Source organism: Neltuma alba, unplaced genomic scaffold, assembly GCF_004799145.2.
Source record: "Neltuma alba isolate B1F8T4 unplaced genomic scaffold, ASM479914v2 tig00010740_pilon, whole genome shotgun sequence".
NCBI classification, from domain to species: Eukaryota; Viridiplantae; Streptophyta; class Magnoliopsida; order Fabales; family Fabaceae; genus Neltuma; species Neltuma alba.
Genome location: NW_021635567.1, coordinates 860,498 through 876,918, shown reverse-complemented (window position 1 = coordinate 876,918; position 16,421 = coordinate 860,498). Strand labels below are relative to the sequence as shown.

The window sequence follows — 16,421 nt, the reverse complement described above, 5'->3', positions numbered from 1 at the left end:
GAGTTTACACAGGGAAAAAAAAAACTGTGAGAGAGAAAGAGAGAGGTGAATTTTATGTTGACCTTCATTGGTTAAAGTAGAAGAATCTTATCTGTTTTGTTTTCGTCTTGGTAATTCCTCAAGTTACTCAATATTATTACAGGCAGGTAGGCTTCTGATTCCAATGAAGTTTAACTCAGCATTCACTACTCTTTTTGTTGTAGCTGGCGCAATCAACTCCTACACTAAATGAAGGTTGGCAAAATGCATGGGGAAAAAGTAACTTGGCTTTTGTACATTTTTAATATGTGTACAAATGTTATGCAGCTAATTAATATTTAAACCAGGTCCCAGTGGTTCAACACTTGTTTACATTTAACTAACATCTTAAGTTTGAGTCTATATATCATTGAGAGGGCTTTCTATATATAGTAAATTAGTCCAACTTGGCTTGACCTATATTGGTCAAGCTGCAATGTGACTTGATGAAAATTGGTTGGTATTACAAAAAGGAGGGATAAAAAAAAAAAAGGAAGTTGTGTTTGGAAAAGAAAAATGAGAATTAGTTTGATGCATATGTGCGTGTATTACCATAATTTATTTTGAATTTGAAAAATACCTTCCTATTATATGATTCTACGAGGGCTCTACTATATATCCCATTTTGGTTAAGCTTGTAAACTATAAGAAATAAGATGCTATATGTGCTTCGTAGTCATCAGATTCTTCCATTCATTAGTTTGCAATGAAGTCCATTATAGCATCATGAGATGTTATGTCCTCTTGAGCGTAACATTTTTTAGTGTTCCAAAGTCAGAAGAAACTTTCAAACATTTAAAGAGCTCTAAAGCAGTCTGACAAATATTGAAGGAGTTTGAAATGATGGGAACTGTCTAAATAAACAATCTAAATCCTCAACACTGTCCTATCACCTTTCCAGTTACCTCTGGGCTTACTCCTCAAATATATGTGTGAGTTTGTAGTGAAGAGGAAGAAAGAGATCTGTCTTTGATGAAAAGAGCTTTTGGATTTCAAAAGCGATATCTAACCTAAATCAAGAACACAAGATAGAGGCTGTACAAATCAAATATAGTGCCTCCGTAAATACTTAGAAGTTAGCTAAAACACAATCTTGTTACTTCTGCCAAAACTGTGTTTTCCAAACACGCTGCAGAAGGTCTTTATATTGATAAAATGATTCAAAACCACACTCTTAATGGATACAGGATCTGCACTAATTAATCTGGTGGAAGATAGAGAATTTTGATTTAATTACCTTTGTAACTTTAAGTCTTATTATTATAGTTCAAGTGATTTTGTTGTATTTGGAAATATGGTCTCAACTCAAGTGATGATGTGAGAGAGAGAGAGAGAACGACGAGAAATTAAATTAGGGCAATGTCTCGGGGTGCAATGCCCCGTGCAGCTCTTTCTATGGGGGTCAGTGGTAACCCTAGCTAGCCAGCTAGCTAGTTAGCTGCGTCTTCTTTCTGAGTCTGGTTCACTTGTAATAAATTAAAGTCTCTCTTTAATAATCATGTACAATATATATATTATGGCTACCCACAAAGACCCTTCAAGTCTTTGCTATCATAAACCCTACATCTATTTCTTTCTCTTCTCTCTCTTTCTGTGTTTCTCTTAGCTTCCTCATTCATTCCATTGAGATGAACCTGGAAGAGAAAGTCACCATGGACTTGGTTCAGCCACCTGAACACTTCTGCTATATCCGTTGCAGCTTCTGCAGCACTGTGCTTGCGGTAATCATATGTATCATTGTCATCTCTTCATATATCACCTTTCATCTTTAGATACAAACTACATATATATAACATATATATCACCCATCACTTCACTTCTGTGTGTTTTTGTAACTTATTGTCATAGATCAGCATATAATTAGAAAGAAGCCAACCCATGGTGATGATGATCCTCATCATCTTTTTTATCTATCCCTATCTGTCTCTGTAAGTCACTGAAGTGTCATTCACATACTTCACCTTTCACAACAAACTTGAACATATATATATATATATAGTGTGCCTAAATAAGTTCAACGCTGTTATAACATTATTATTAATATATGTTTGTGGTTGTTGGTAAATATTAGGTTGGGATCCCATGCAAGAGGCTGCTGGACACAGTGACAGTGAAGTGTGGGCATTGCAGCAGCCTGTCCTTCCTCAGCACCAGTCCTCCTCCGTCGCATCACAATCATACCGAAACCCATCATCGTGATAATGATAATAACAATATTGGTCACACACTCACTCTCCAGGTTCAACATAAACATATACACACACATATATACATATATTCTGGTTTTATGCTCCTGTTTTTCTTTTCAGTTGTACCAACACACGCTTGCTTAGCTTGAACTGTAATTTTTACGTGTGTTTTACATGGAAGCAGGGGTTTTATAGTGATTACAAGAAGGGACTTGCATCATCCTCGTCCTCCTCGTCTTCCTTAACTACGTCGTCCAATGATCCTGTGTCCCCCAAGGCAGCACCTTTCGTTGTCAAACGTAGTCATCAACTTATGTATTGCACTATATATATGTGTGTGTGTGCGCGCGCGTGTGCGTGGCTTCAAGTTAAATAAGATATGGTGCCTTATAAAAGAACTAACTTGTCCAGTTTTGGATCTCTTTTTGCAGCTCCTGAGAAGAAACACAGACTTCCCTCGGCTTACAATCGCTTTATGAAGTATATACATGACCTCCTATATTACTATTACAATCTCTTTCTCCTGCTAGCTTTTTTACCTTCCTTTCTTTTTGCGGAAGAAATTGTTAGGTTTTATGAGTACTATATACACAACAGACACACACACACACAGAGACAGGCTCACAACTTGTGTTGATTTGATGTGTGCGTGTATATATATGTATGTCAGAGAGGAGATACAGCGCATCAAAGCAGCCAACCCTGAGATTCCTCATCGGGAAGCTTTCAGTGCTGCTGCCAAAAATGTAAACATCATTTACTTCACACTACTATTCTTTACAAACCATCATCCATATTTCAATATCTGCGTAATATGTATGTTTCCATACTGCGAAACTTCTAAGTTGGATATATATATATATAGATATATATATATCATTTTGCTGTGTTGTTCAGCATTCATGTTGTTTTATCCAACATAACGCTTACATTGAACTTTAGAGAGAATTGCAATAAAGTCTCAAGAAACATAATTACTAAAAAAAGTCTTAATAACAACAAAACAGCTTATAATGGCAAGTTTTATGGTAATAAATGATAATTGTTCACCTGTCATTAGTATTTACTGATAATTATTTTATTTTCTTGGAGCTTCATTTTAATTCACCATTGTAATTAATAACTTGCTGTTCCTAACAACAGTGGGCAAGGTACATTCCAAATTCGCCAAGCACTTCACTTTCAGGAAGTAAGAACAAGGTAATAAAACTGTAAAACAAAACGTATTACCATATGGCATGGTATTGACTCTCTCTAAGATTACTGCTTGACACTAATAGTTTGTATATTTATATATATATGTGTGCAGGAATGAAAGAGAGCCGTGTGGTATTAGGGCAAGAAAATTATTATTATTAGGTGGCTTGTTTAGTTCATTTTATATGAAATCAATTATATGCATCATCTGGTAATGGACTGTAATATCCCAGCATGTACGATAATGTCGGCATTATTGATGCAATATTTATATGCAAGATGTTGTTTTGATGTTGTAATGTCTTAATATGTATGATGAAAATTGTGGTTTCTTCTGTTTTTGTTAAGGACGTACAAGGATTATGGCCAAACCCTGAAAAGAAAAAGAAAGAAGAGCACAGTCTTGTTTCACAAATTAATATGACTTAATTTGCCAATAGAAAATCTCTACGCCTTATAAATGAGGTGTATAAAAATAATGATTTAAACCAGCTAATGACTGGGATGAGCAAGCTAATCATTATAATTATTAGCTTCTGTGATAAAATTGTGTTTAATAATTATAGATCATATGAAGGACAATAGTTAAATATATTTCTCATAATCTCATTCAGAACCATAAACCAGTTGGCCGTACTTGCTCCCCGGAAAAAAAAAAAAAACCTGCATGATCTGGTTGGTTTCTTAAGCTTGACTTTTTTCCCTGAGCCCTTGATTTTTTTTTTTTACTATTATAATTGGCTTAGTCATATGTATATATAGAGTGCCAGATAGGATCTAAATAATCTCAAACCAATTTGACTTTTTTAAGTCATTTTGAATTTAGAAATGTTGTAAACATGTAAGAGACATGAACTCCACAACCACAAAAAAAGTTACTTTTCAATAGATAGAGGTGGGAATTCAAATCATTGACATAAATAATAATAATAATAATAAAAAGTAATGCTAATCTAATTGGTGCTAGAGCTGATAATATGGTGAGTTGAATTCATGAGTCTAACCCACTAAAAATAGCAGGTTAAAATTGACAAAAAACCAGCTCGTTATCAAATGAAACTTTTCAACATGCACTGTCAAACTCATGACCCACCACACCCTAACTTGCATTTATTTTTTTATTTTTTTCAATTTTATTAATCATTATAATTATATTATTATATTTTATACACTGTCAAAAAATTTTTTAAAATATACCTAGATCATTTATTTTGTGTTTTCAATCAAATATTTGAAGGAAAAACAAAAATTCATTATAGTTTCCTTATATCATATAACAAAGATATTTAAAAAATAAAAAAATAATTAATTAAAAAAATAATAGTTAGCTGACCAATCCGTCAATCCATCATGATAGGTTAGGATTGGTTAAAAGCTAACCTGCCATCACATGGGTCTTTTTAACTCACACTAACTAACTATAACCCATCACGAGCCAACCTATAATCCGCGAGTTGACCCATATTACAACTTCTAGTTTTTTTTTTTTTGGTGAACAAAATTTTAGGAAAGAGGTTGGGCTCACCCACAATTCAAGGGCAGGGCAACTAACCTTTGACCCCAGCCCTACCCAGCGCCGTACCGTAGCTTTACTGAGACGGGGAGAGCTCCACGTGGGGGATCACCACATGTTACGAGCTGAGGCCTTGGCTTCGAAGATGCCTCCCCCAGCATCGCGACTGGAGCCACAACAAAGTGGCACTCTCCAGGATCGAACCCCCTTCCTTTGGTGAGAGTGTCCGACCCCTTGGCCAGCTGAACCCACGGACGAGGGGTTATTACGACCTCTAGTTGATACCACCTAAATGGCTGAATCACCTGCAACTCATTTGCTGATAAATTTGTCATTGCTTTAAATTCTAGATTTTCTCAATGATAATGTTTTGAATTTGATCTTGAAAAAAATGAACTGAACTTAGAAACTCCTTGTTTATACAAAATGGAGAGAGATATCTTCTCATCAAAATATTAAGCCTCAAGAAATAATGGAGAGAATAAGTTGCATGAAAATCTTGACATAATACAAATTCTAGATGTGCGTGCGTGCGTAAGGATGGAACAAAAAGAGGGGCATAAAGCCAAGAGAATTGTAAATTACAAATTAGGCATTTTATCAAAAATTACAAATTAGGCATTTTATCAAAAATTTGTTGTCATGTCAAAAACCATACAAGTCTTGTAACAAATCCTGATTTACAATTTTGCCATTTTTATGGTCTTTTTTTTTTTTTTAACGATTTTCCCTTTAAACAATTAATGATGAATTGACTCAAGTGATTGGGGAATGGGGACTGAAAGGTTATAATAAAAAACCCCAACTTCATAGTCGCCCAAAAAAAACCAACGATTTGGATCCGTTACAAGTAGAGTTGGATACACACCGCCGCGTGCACATGACCAGACCAATGATCAATCATAAAATGAATAAATTATACATTCTTCCACTATACCAACCAGAAAAAATAAAAATCTTCATTTAGCCAACAAGACTAAACTGTCACCCTTCTAAAGACAAGCTTTTATCAAACAGCCATCAAAATTAGTTGATCAGAACTAATCACAAAATTGCCTAAATTTCCTATATGCCCCACATTTCCACGCGTGTTTTTTTCCTCCCAATATCTCATATCATTATGTACAATTGGATATGTAAGTGAGATCCAATCCACAATACCTAACTATTCCCTAAGATGATTGCCTTCAACTTGTTTACTTGCGTCAAAAGAGAGGAGTATCCCTCACAAGCCTCCGCCAAAACCTTAAGCCTTGACTCCAACCAGCTCTTCTCCTGCAACACACCACCCTTCTGCTCATCCATCTCAGATGTTGTTAATGGCTTGTTATGGCGGATGAGACTCAGCATCAATCCCTGTAACGCAAGTTGAATCAGCAATAACAACATTGTTGTCACCATCAAAATAAAATTAAGGAGCCAACAAAGAACCATTTAAAAAAATTAAAAAGAAATTAGAAAATCTTATTGGTGACTCCATGGTCCATATTACAATTTGGAATTTGATGCTTTGAAGTGAGAGAGGGGGACATAAGGAGTGAGATATTTTGCCTGCGTTCATTCTCTCTTTCCAACTCATTTCCGCTTTTCTCTCTATCTCTTTTATTTTGGAGACATACAAACTTCAGGGGATCAACATCCCCAGGATTGACCTAGAATGAGGTAACCCTCTCAGTACCACTGTCTTCAATTAAATGGGATCAGAAAATGAACCCGGATCTAACTCTTAGTTTAGGCCAGTCCATGAGCTTCTGATGGTGCTCAATGAGTTAAACAGGTCAGCCACAGGATAATTCCTTGTGTACTTTTTAATCTCACTATCCTAAAATCGAATGTTTTCTAGTTTATATAATGATCGTTTTTTCCTCACAAAAATGATATAAACACAACTATATATATACTTAACAGAATAATGTCAGGTTAGCCCTTTCTTTATCAGGCTATTTTAAGTCGATCCATAGGTCTAGACATGTTTTCACATCGTTACCTATACATTAATGCTGTAACTTTCAAACAACTTCACAACAGAAATGCACACATGCATTCTGTTGATATTATTCCTATGATCTATTTCCATGACCAGATAACCTAGAAATACTCTGATAATACATGGGCAGCACAAATCCTGACTGGAGAATTGTCTAACTGACTATCTTCCCCTATATACTATGTGGGTAAAAAATTCCGAAGCTTGCTCACCTCATGTTGCTGCTTCTCAGCATAATCACGAAGGAGTGACCTAACAAGCCTGTTCCGCAAGAAAAGCTTATCTGCTGGGCAGACATGGAACAGAAAAGAGGAAAGATGATGAACAACCAAAGAATATGCAACTGATCCACGAATTGCAGCCCTGTCAAGAGTACCAGAGACCCATGACTTGACATAAGCATCCAAGACCGCTTCATTATCCTGCATAGAATAAGTACATCACAAATTTGATTGAAATAATTTATATATATTGAGTCAATATTTAATGCCAACCTGTTTGCCCACCTAGATGAGTTCAGAGGAACTAATATGAAGGGACAAATGCACCTACTCATTGCATTCCAACTGTTGTAATACTATCAAAGTCACACATAGTTTTATCTTGATCTCCCTCTCCCTTTCATTCCCCCCTCTTTCTATATATAGGGATGAGAAAGCATGCAAAAAAAGCAAATAATGCACATTCTTTGCAAAGGGTAATTAACATATGAGGCCATAAACGTAGTTTCCAAATTGTTCTCTGAAAAAGTTATCACAACTATCGGAGTCAAAATTTAATCAAACCTGAAATAACATTGGCTTCCTTCTGTTTACAAAACAACATAAGAAGCCATCATAAAAATATGTCAGACGTTTGTATGTCCATGTGGTACGAATTGGGCATACAAGTGTACACTGGTGAACCTTTAGAGTTCTTCATAAGGAAAAAATCAAGAATGGATTTTACCAAAAATAGGCAAGAATGAAGATCCATCTTATTTCTACATTAAAACTATGAATTTTGACTGAAAAAGATCCATTTTATTTCTATACTCAGTGGCCTTGCTGTGCATTTCTAAAAGTGCTTCTTAAAGTTAATTATCATAGTTTCAACAAATAAACATGATGGTATTTCATTGTATTTTTGTATGAATATTTCCAGCCTTTTTTTTTTTTCCTGTGTTTCAAAGGACAATAAACTAATGAATTCAATCCGTTAACATGGTCATGCGCACGTGCACACGCATTCTTCTAGTGTTTCCGCACAATTATAATCATATGTTTATTTTTTGTGATTTTTATCATTAACCTTCAAAATAAGATACTTAAAAAGCAATATCTTATTTTTCAGAAAACATAACATTACAAAAAAGCTGAAATTAATACGTTATTTTTACCTCAACAGGATCAAGGTATCCTTCAGTTCCAGCAATGCATTTCTCTAAAGGTGGCAGAAGCTCAAGAACATGAGCATTAGATAGTGCATTCCACGCAGCAAGTCGAATAGAAGACTCAACACAACGGTGTAAATAAAGGGCAACTTGCCGGCCAAAAATCAGATCACCATAGGATATAGCAGAAAATTGCTCTACAAGGTCTTCAATGATTGTTGAATAGCTTTCAAAAATTTCAGATTGGAATCTAAGGAACTCCGGATGGCTATTATTATTTTGAATAACTTCTTTCCTTCTGATAGACCTTTCTTTATCTAGAAGCTCACCATAAAGGTCCTGCAACGCTTCAAAAGTTTCTTTGCCCTGCTCCTGTTCAAGCAATTCCATTCCAACAAGGAAATTGACAGATAAGGAATGTAATTTCCAGGTCAGTGATACATGTTGGACAGGAGAAGGAAAGTTACTGTGTTGAAAACTGGACATTGCTTCAACACCTAAAACAAAGAAAAGCCCAGATCTAGCAACTTCAAGCAAATTAGTTTGATCGAATATGTTATGTGAATGAGAAAATTTTTTAGGACCAGACCGCTTGCTGTGAACTATTGTTGAGATTGGACTAAGATAAAAGTGGACTGGAAGTGGCAATCTCTGTCGAGCCCATTCTACTGCTAACGAAGTTAAGGACGGAGTTTTCACATTTGACATGTCTACATCCTCAAAAATGGTGTCCAAATGAGCACTACCCTTTTGAGAGGTTTTGGCTCCAGAGACATTAGTATCATCTGCCACATTGGACTTAAGCTTTACAGACAACCACCTCCTCCTGAAATGAGATGATAACAGTCTACTGAACTGCAGGTAGTCCTCTTCTTCATATTGCCACTTAAATGTTTCACCTCTCCTCTCAAGAAGGAAATTCTGAATGCAGAGATCAAGATACTTCAGAACAGAAACATCAAACAATAGATCCACCGCCTTTTCCATAAAAATCCCATCCCCTGGTCCTGCAATTAAGCAAAAACCAAAGGCAGAATTAATCCTTTGCATGATGAAGGCTCTTTCTTCAGCCACGGGTTCATTAATAAATAGATTTTTAAGAGTTTCCAACAAATGAATGAGAAATATTGCATCTGTTTGTGCCAATAAAATGCTTTTTGACCAAAATCCTCCACCAGGGGCACCCCAGCCAATTCCCACTCCTGGAGCTGGTCCTCCTCTGCCAAATGTTTCAATAGAGAGCATGCACTGCCACCCAGAAGCAACTAAATTTGTAAAGAAATTAAGCGTAGACTTTAAATTAACACAATACGCATTTAATATGCCATCCTCAAGAATCTTTCCTTCTTTTGAGAAGGTTTGGTTCTGGGGAGGGAGACCACAGATCCCATCCTTTGCAGACTTGATTAAATGATCAATTGTATTGATCGTCTTGACCATTCCATTCAGGCAACAGACAGAAGCCAAAGACATTTCATGATCACCATTCTCTCTCAAACAAATTAGCTCTTCAATAAAAGATTCGTGTCCATCAGGATCTCCACCATTTGACCCCAAGGAAACTGAAAATCCCAAAAGCCAGAATTTAATCAACTGAAGCCCAATCTTAGGGACAAACTCTGGAAGCCATGGCACAGACCCACCAGTTTCATATGGGTCAATAGCATCCTCTGGTGTCAACCTTTCAAGGACTCTGAAGAGCATGTGAATGGCAGCTGCATAAACCCACAGTAAAGGAGTCACCAATAGATCTTGGGAAGCAAAGCCTGCTCTCACTTTTTTTGGCCCCTCAAACAGTTTAGATACTTGTGGATCACTTCTGGTCGCTATCCACTTTACAGCTAAGTCAACCACTGGACCAACATAATTCCAAGACCAGACCTCTGTTTCAGCATCAGTGAATTTTGGAATTTTTTGACACTGCTGTGAAAATAACTTAGGGAGTCTCCTAGTCAAAGATTCCAGAACAAGGTAAGCCTCACTTGAGATAGAAGCAAATTCAGACAGAACATTTTTCTCAATAAGTTTCTCAAATGAAGGAGGATTCAGCCAAAAACTCAAGGCGGGGAACGTGTCCGAGAAGTATGATGCACAATATCCATACCGAATGCAAACCTTCCAGAAACGTAATTGTTCAACAATCAGTGCTGACCCCAGCTTACATTTTTCCTTCCCTAACTTCACCCAGTGGTCAATGGAGGAAGCATGTTGGTACAAATGCCATGTCATGGTCCGGAAATACCCATTCTTTATAAACTCCAAACAATTTTTCTGGTCCAACCGAGCTAGGACCTTTTTTAACAACAATATGGAACATTAGTAATAATTCCTTGACCACAACGCTGAAACATCAATCATAAATAATGAAAATTAGTGTACAATATCAATCTTAAGTTATTGAGCAATATCCCCCACCTTGAAAAGGCCCACAGATTTTATCATGGAAGGTCGAATTTCTACGCTGTCAACAGTAAATCTCCGTACAACTGTCTGAATCAGCCTTTGGCAATTTAAGACAGCAGTTGCACATGAGGGTGAATGCCTGGCTATGGCAACCAGTATAGACATAATACATTCTTCCATAGCTGCTGTAGGGTCTGTCTGCAACCATTGGAAAATAATAAATTTGACATAAAACTTCAAAGAAAATAGGAAATGCAAATTTCCTTGACAATTTGTGACCGTAGAAAAAAATCTCTAGCAACCTTCAAAAGCCAAGTCATATGGCCCTAAAAAAAGCTTGACACAATGATAATGTCACTATTTATTATTAGTACTTCTTACCTCCAAAAGGTAACGAAGTCTAGGAAGGATTCCCATCCGAACTAGACCAGCAGTAAAATCCTGTCCAGCAACTGCTACATCATCCTGAATTGTGTGTTTCCCTTCAGTCTCATCTTCAATAGAATCCTCAGGGAAAGGAAGAATATTAGAAGGTTTTGCACTGTACTTCCAAAATCCACCATGAAGAAAACCAACATTGATGTCTGGTTTAGTTCTAAACACAGGAGCAGTGCAGATATCCTTGTCATAAGTTGCCTTCTTCTGTAGGTAAAAATATTACAAACGAATGTAACAAGAATTATAAGTTTATAACATGAAGAGGAAAAATATTATTAGAAAACACCATTACCTCTGAGATATCAAAGAAATTCTCATTCACATTACAACACAGCACACACTCAATGGCTTTCACACAGGCCAGAACTACAGAACTGTGGTTGTCATCAAGACACATTCTACAAGAAATCAAATAAAACATTAACGTCACTGGATGCCCAGACAGACAAAGAAAAAGTTGTATGCCAATAAAATTGGAATAAATTGAAGATCTCATCAAGAGGTTATTAATAATTAGCTACTAAAATCAGTTCACAGATAAACATTATGCTCCAGTCTATTTGCAAAATCGGGACCAAGAAATAAAGAGAATAAAAAGTAACCTGTTTGGGGTGAGCTTATTCAGGCAAACATTAATTTGAAGTTTTTTTCTTGAAAAAAAGGAACTTGAAAAGTTTGCAGCTCCTAAAGATATAAGATCAAGCATGCATAAAAAATGTCCAAGCTAATCAACAAGCCTCCTTGTTATAAACCTCAAGGGAACAAAAGGTATGTTAGTTAATTAAGCGGCCTATTCTAGATTCTCATAGTTCAAATGAATGGAGGACAAAAGTAGCAATATCACACAAAGATCACCAGCATGTATTCCATGCATATTTAATATCAGAGATGCCAGCACCAGTGGACGAGATTATTATATATTCAAGAGCATCTTACAACAATGTGGACATATACTGCTATAAAAATATGTATTTTCATGAATGAATTACATATTTCTGGCTTATTTGGGTTCCTTGGGTCCTTGTCACACGAAAAATGGCCAGTAACATACATACAGTTTGTTTGACATTTCATTTGTATCTCAACCTGTCAATTAACATGGACTAAAAGAAAAAGCATTAGCTGAAAAATAAACAATAAATTACATTCTCTGAAGAAATGCACGTGAACTCAGTCATTGCAAATAGTTGATGAATGAAACAAACAACTTAATATTCACCTAAGTGCCAACACAAGCTCAGGTTCAGGGCCAAGTGCAAAGGCCCAAACAGCCTCCCAGTCAACAGATTTGTTCACTCTATCTTCGTTTTTCACCAAATGCCCAACCTTGTGTTTGCAAATGTTATCTAAGACCTTCTCAAGCACAGATGAAAGAAGACGCAATGCAAGAACCCTTTGCCCAGGAACCTAAACAACAAATTTCAGCAGACAATAAGATACAAAAAAATGAAGGGAGGGGGATATTATGAGATATGACGAATTAATTCATTCCAAAAGCTTAGGTATTTAGGATAAGGTTAAAAAATAGTGTTGGTAAATATCTTTAACTTGCTACTTTATGCAAAAGTGTGCAGAAAAATCTTAGGATCCACCACTACTCTTCTGTAAAAGTGAAAAAACAAAAGGGACAAAAATCAAACTTCACAGCCTGCTAAGGAAGACCTGATATCATGCTAAGGATCACTTCATCACAAATACTTAAGCTCTTAGGAGACATGCTTAAATTATCCACATATCATGAGGTTATTCCAACCTGTGCCAGGAATCAAAAGTAAAAAATGCATCTAACTGACAAATGCATTAGTTGCGCAACATATAGCATACCACACTTCTAGTGAGTGCCACAGCTTCTTTGATCGTGTAACCAGCTGCACCAGGATCCCCCTCACTTCGCAGGTAATCACGTTCAGTCAAATTATCTGCAGCATAGCCAACAGAATTCCGACAAATAACTTGTAACTGTAAAGTGCTTGATACAAAGGAAATCTGCATTTTATTTCAACATCTTTGTCTTCCAGAATAACTGGGATGTCAATGAAAACTCTTTCTAGAGAGCAAAGATAACACTTAAAATGCTAGATATTAAACAACCAGGCAATCAAAACAGAAATGATAAAAGTACTGAGAAATCACAGCCTAGATTGGAAACAAATCAAATTCTAATTTCTGGGCCATCACAAGGAAAATTAAATGGCAGGCGCTAGCCAAGGCAGAGCTCAGTCACTGCTTTGAGACATGCTTGACCTCGCAAACAGATTAATCTTAGCGTTAATTTAACAGCAACATGCTACCACTGTTCCATACGTATCAAATATTCAAAATTCCCTACATTAAAAAACAGTCAAACAATAAAATGATCATAGTTCCTGCATGAGCAGTGAGACTTTTTAAAGAAAGTCCAATTTGTATATTTCTTTAGAACAATAATTGATTTAACTTTAAGACAAGTAATCATGCAGCAAATAGAAAATACTAAAGCAATATTGTGGAAGATTTAATAGCAAAGGATGAGGTGATGGGAGGAACAAAAAGAACTGCCAAAACATTAGTGGTAAAAGATAAGGCATACCATTTACAGACACCAAGTCAATGCTATTTTCAACAATATCCCCCGCCAAGGAAAATCGTAGTTCCCTGACAGCCTCTACTCTGTCACTCCAGGCATTCCATGAGCTGCTACTTCCAGTGGTTGATGTCTTTGTCATGTTATCCTCATCATCTAGCATTTTTTCTTTATTTTCTAAGGGTGGTTCTAAGGTACTGGAGACATCATTCTTAGCAAGCAGAGAAGATTTTGCATCATTGACATTCTCAGCATGCTGATTCACAGATTCATGACCAGTTCCAGCTTCTAATACTAAATTACTCTTTTTCCTCAGTTTTTCTTCACCCCTCTTCTGTAGTAGTCTGAGTAAAGCAGGACTCATCTTCTCCACAATCTCAGCATGGGCTTCTGCAATCTCCTGAGCTGACATTTGCTTAATTCGAGCTTGATTCTCAGCATCAATTTGACTCTCAAGGGTCATGGAAATTGGTTCATTGACAAATTTGTCGGAAGTAGAACAAGAATCCATTCTTGAAGTCAAACTATTTTGCTCCGCCCTACTTAGCACATCCAGTGATCCAAAACTGTCATCAGGCATTCTTTTAGAGTTAACTTGGTTGCTTCCAGCCTCATATTTTGATGCTTCCTCAACATCATAAATTCTGGCATCTTTAGTACTTTCCTGAAGATCTAGCTTTCTTGAGTTGTCCAATTCCATGGGCGAGACTGAATTGATAATCCCACTATCTGAGCTATATGACTGTGGTTTAGCTTGAGCTTCCATAAAAGTAGTGATGCCTGTATCAGCAGAAGATGAGGTTCCCTTGTCTGCAGTCTTACCTTGTTCCCCATCCATTTTCTTTTCCCTAGGTTGCCTAGAGTGTAGCATGCGTTCCTCCGGCTTCTTCCCCAAGGGAGAATTATCTTCCTGAATGAACTCTTTCCACCTGCTAAAATCCAACCCTTTTTTGTTCCTCCTTTGCACTGGGTTAGCATGGGCTTTAACAGGGTCAAACTCCATGAAATCTTTATCTTCTTCATCATCTTCGAAATTATCATCACTACCATCATTGTTATCATCATCTGTTTTACTATTTACAGGTTGCCAATACTGTAAATTCAAAATTTGACCATCAATCTATAAGGCTAACCTATTATGAAAATTACTCACAATCAACTAAAATGAGTTTGTGTAAGCAGAGATTCATGCAAAACATGAATAAGTAAATAGCACACACAGAGTCACTATTGACATGGCTCCACTAGTGCACAAACATAGAGATTAAAGAATTCCATCGTTTTGGCTTTGTTTTGTTTATGGAACCGATTGTTATAGTCCATAATCTACATTAACCCTTAGTCATGCATATTAATTCGGTCTAGTGGGCCTTTCTCAAAGGTTTTGCAATTACTGGGGCTTCTTATATAAGTATACCTAGCTATCAAAGAATTGATAAATTAAAAAGGGTTATTTTCAATGAACCGCAGGTGGTGTAATACTTAGATCATCTTCTCCTATCCTTCCTCCATACTTTTCTGAGTGCCTACTGCTTCAGATTGATTTCATAGGCAAAAAATCATAAGATTAAAACGCTAGTAGCTTCTTTATTGGATTTTCTCTAGAACCTACCCTCCAAACCCCAATATTAAAGGTACTGAACTCAGATCTGGCAGTAGTTACAAAGTGCTGACATATGAAGATTCTGTATCAAAGACATATGAGGCTCAACAACATCAAACTACGCATTGCTTAAACCACTGACAACTGGAGGGCTTAGAAAAGAAATAACTACAAATGAAAAAAAGAATTCCAAGCGACATGCTTTTAAACCTAAATGTCCATAGAAGATAGAATAAGGCCATGAAGTAGCTATCCAAGGGTTACGTAGATGGAATTTTATGTCTCTCGTTTAGCATTCTCCAAATCTTGATTCCATATTTTCTCATATTCCGTCTTCAGCTCAAGGTATTAAGCATTAGAAAGTTAAGTTTCAGCACTCTCCAAACAAAGACTCGAACTCAGTTCCAAAGTTGAAGTTAGCTATCACTTTAACATCGTCAAAATTACACCATTCCGTTGACTAAATGTATAAAGCCCAAAATTACCATCGAAACAAGACAACATAGCAAGCGACGCGCATTTAAGCTTATCCAAATGCTAGTTCATGTCATACTGTAAAACCAGGACTCAAAATTTCAGTTCCAAAGCGAGTCCATTTTCAATAGACTAACAGTTAAAACCCAACGATGACCATCAAAATGGAAGAAAAAGGAGTTAAAGAAGATGGCGGGAAGCACTTACAGGACCCTCTGAGCGATGGCGAGCAACAGGAAAAGGAAGAACTGTGGGTTTAGGAAAAGAAATGGAAGCGGGCTTGTTAGGTAGCTTCTCTACGATACCCTTTTCGACTATGCTTCCAACCAAGCCAGAGTAGACATCTCCGCTAAAAGAAGGAGAGTTTGTTCCAAATATCTTCTGGCGAGTCGACCTCTTCGCTTCTTCCCCGCCACTACTCTTCTTCTTCTCCATGTTTACGACGGTGTGAGCTCACGAATACAAACCGGAAGACAGGAAGTACAATAAAAGAGAGAGCGAACGCTCGTCTCCCCCGCGGAGCGAAAACTAGTTTAAGCTGTTCCTCTTGGGCTGGGCTGTCCCGTCGTTTTTACAACCACATGGAGCCCATACAGGTCCGGAAAATAATAACTATATGATGTAGGCCCATTATTTTCCACCGAAATGCCCTTTTTTTTTAGTA

General features: G+C 36.8%; 2 protein-coding genes across 2 annotated transcripts; one reads left to right on the top strand and one right to left on the bottom strand.

The window, feature by feature from the left end:
- The first annotated feature begins 1,646 nt into the window (after positions 1–1,646).
- On the top strand, positions 1,647–3,522 carry LOC114758644 (protein CRABS CLAW). The gene is made up of 7 exons (XM_028947709.1): positions 1,647–1,739; positions 2,090–2,257; positions 2,392–2,506; positions 2,639–2,687; positions 2,878–2,953; positions 3,351–3,407; positions 3,517–3,522. Exons 1-7 carry the CDS (start codon positions 1,647–1,649, stop codon positions 3,520–3,522), a joined length of 564 nt encoding a protein of 187 aa, XP_028803542.1.
- Positions 3,523–5,798: 2,276 nt separating this feature from the next.
- Positions 5,799–16,242, bottom strand: LOC114758615 (transcriptional elongation regulator MINIYO). The gene is made up of 10 exons (XM_028947673.1): positions 15,965–16,242; positions 13,687–14,773; positions 12,942–13,036; positions 12,337–12,524; positions 11,410–11,515; positions 11,061–11,321; positions 10,692–10,877; positions 8,283–10,568; positions 7,117–7,326; positions 5,799–6,273 (listed from the first exon to the last, which is right to left on the bottom strand). Exons 1-10 carry the CDS (start codon positions 16,190–16,192, stop codon positions 6,079–6,081), a joined length of 4,842 nt encoding a protein of 1,613 aa, XP_028803506.1. The 5' UTR covers positions 16,193–16,242; the 3' UTR covers positions 5,799–6,078.
- Between the last annotated feature and the right edge of the window lie 179 nt (positions 16,243–16,421).

What these genes read in the sequence shown, in the direction of transcription:
- LOC114758615 (XM_028947673.1), bottom strand. Translation starts at nt 16,192, where the DNA reads ATGGAGAAGAAGAAGAGTAGTGGCGGGGAAGAAGCGAAGAGGTCGACT. An exon ending in ATTTCTTTGATATCTCAGAG is followed by an intron (nt 11,322 to 11,409) that starts GTAATGGTGTTT and finishes TTTTACCTACAG; the next exon opens with AAGAAGGCAACTTATGACAA. An exon ending in AATCTGTGGGCCTTTTCAAG is followed by an intron (nt 10,569 to 10,691) that starts GTGGGGGATATT and finishes TTGTTAAAAAAG; the next exon opens with GTCCTAGCTCGGTTGGACCA.
- LOC114758644 (XM_028947709.1), top strand. Translation starts at nt 1,647, where the DNA reads ATGAACCTGGAAGAGAAAGTCACCATGGACTTGGTTCAGCCACCTGAA. An exon ending in GTCACACACTCACTCTCCAG is followed by an intron (nt 2,258 to 2,391) that starts GTTCAACATAAA and finishes ACATGGAAGCAG; the next exon opens with GGGTTTTATAGTGATTACAA. An exon ending in GCTTACAATCGCTTTATGAA is followed by an intron (nt 2,688 to 2,877) that starts GTATATACATGA and finishes TATGTATGTCAG; the next exon opens with AGAGGAGATACAGCGCATCA.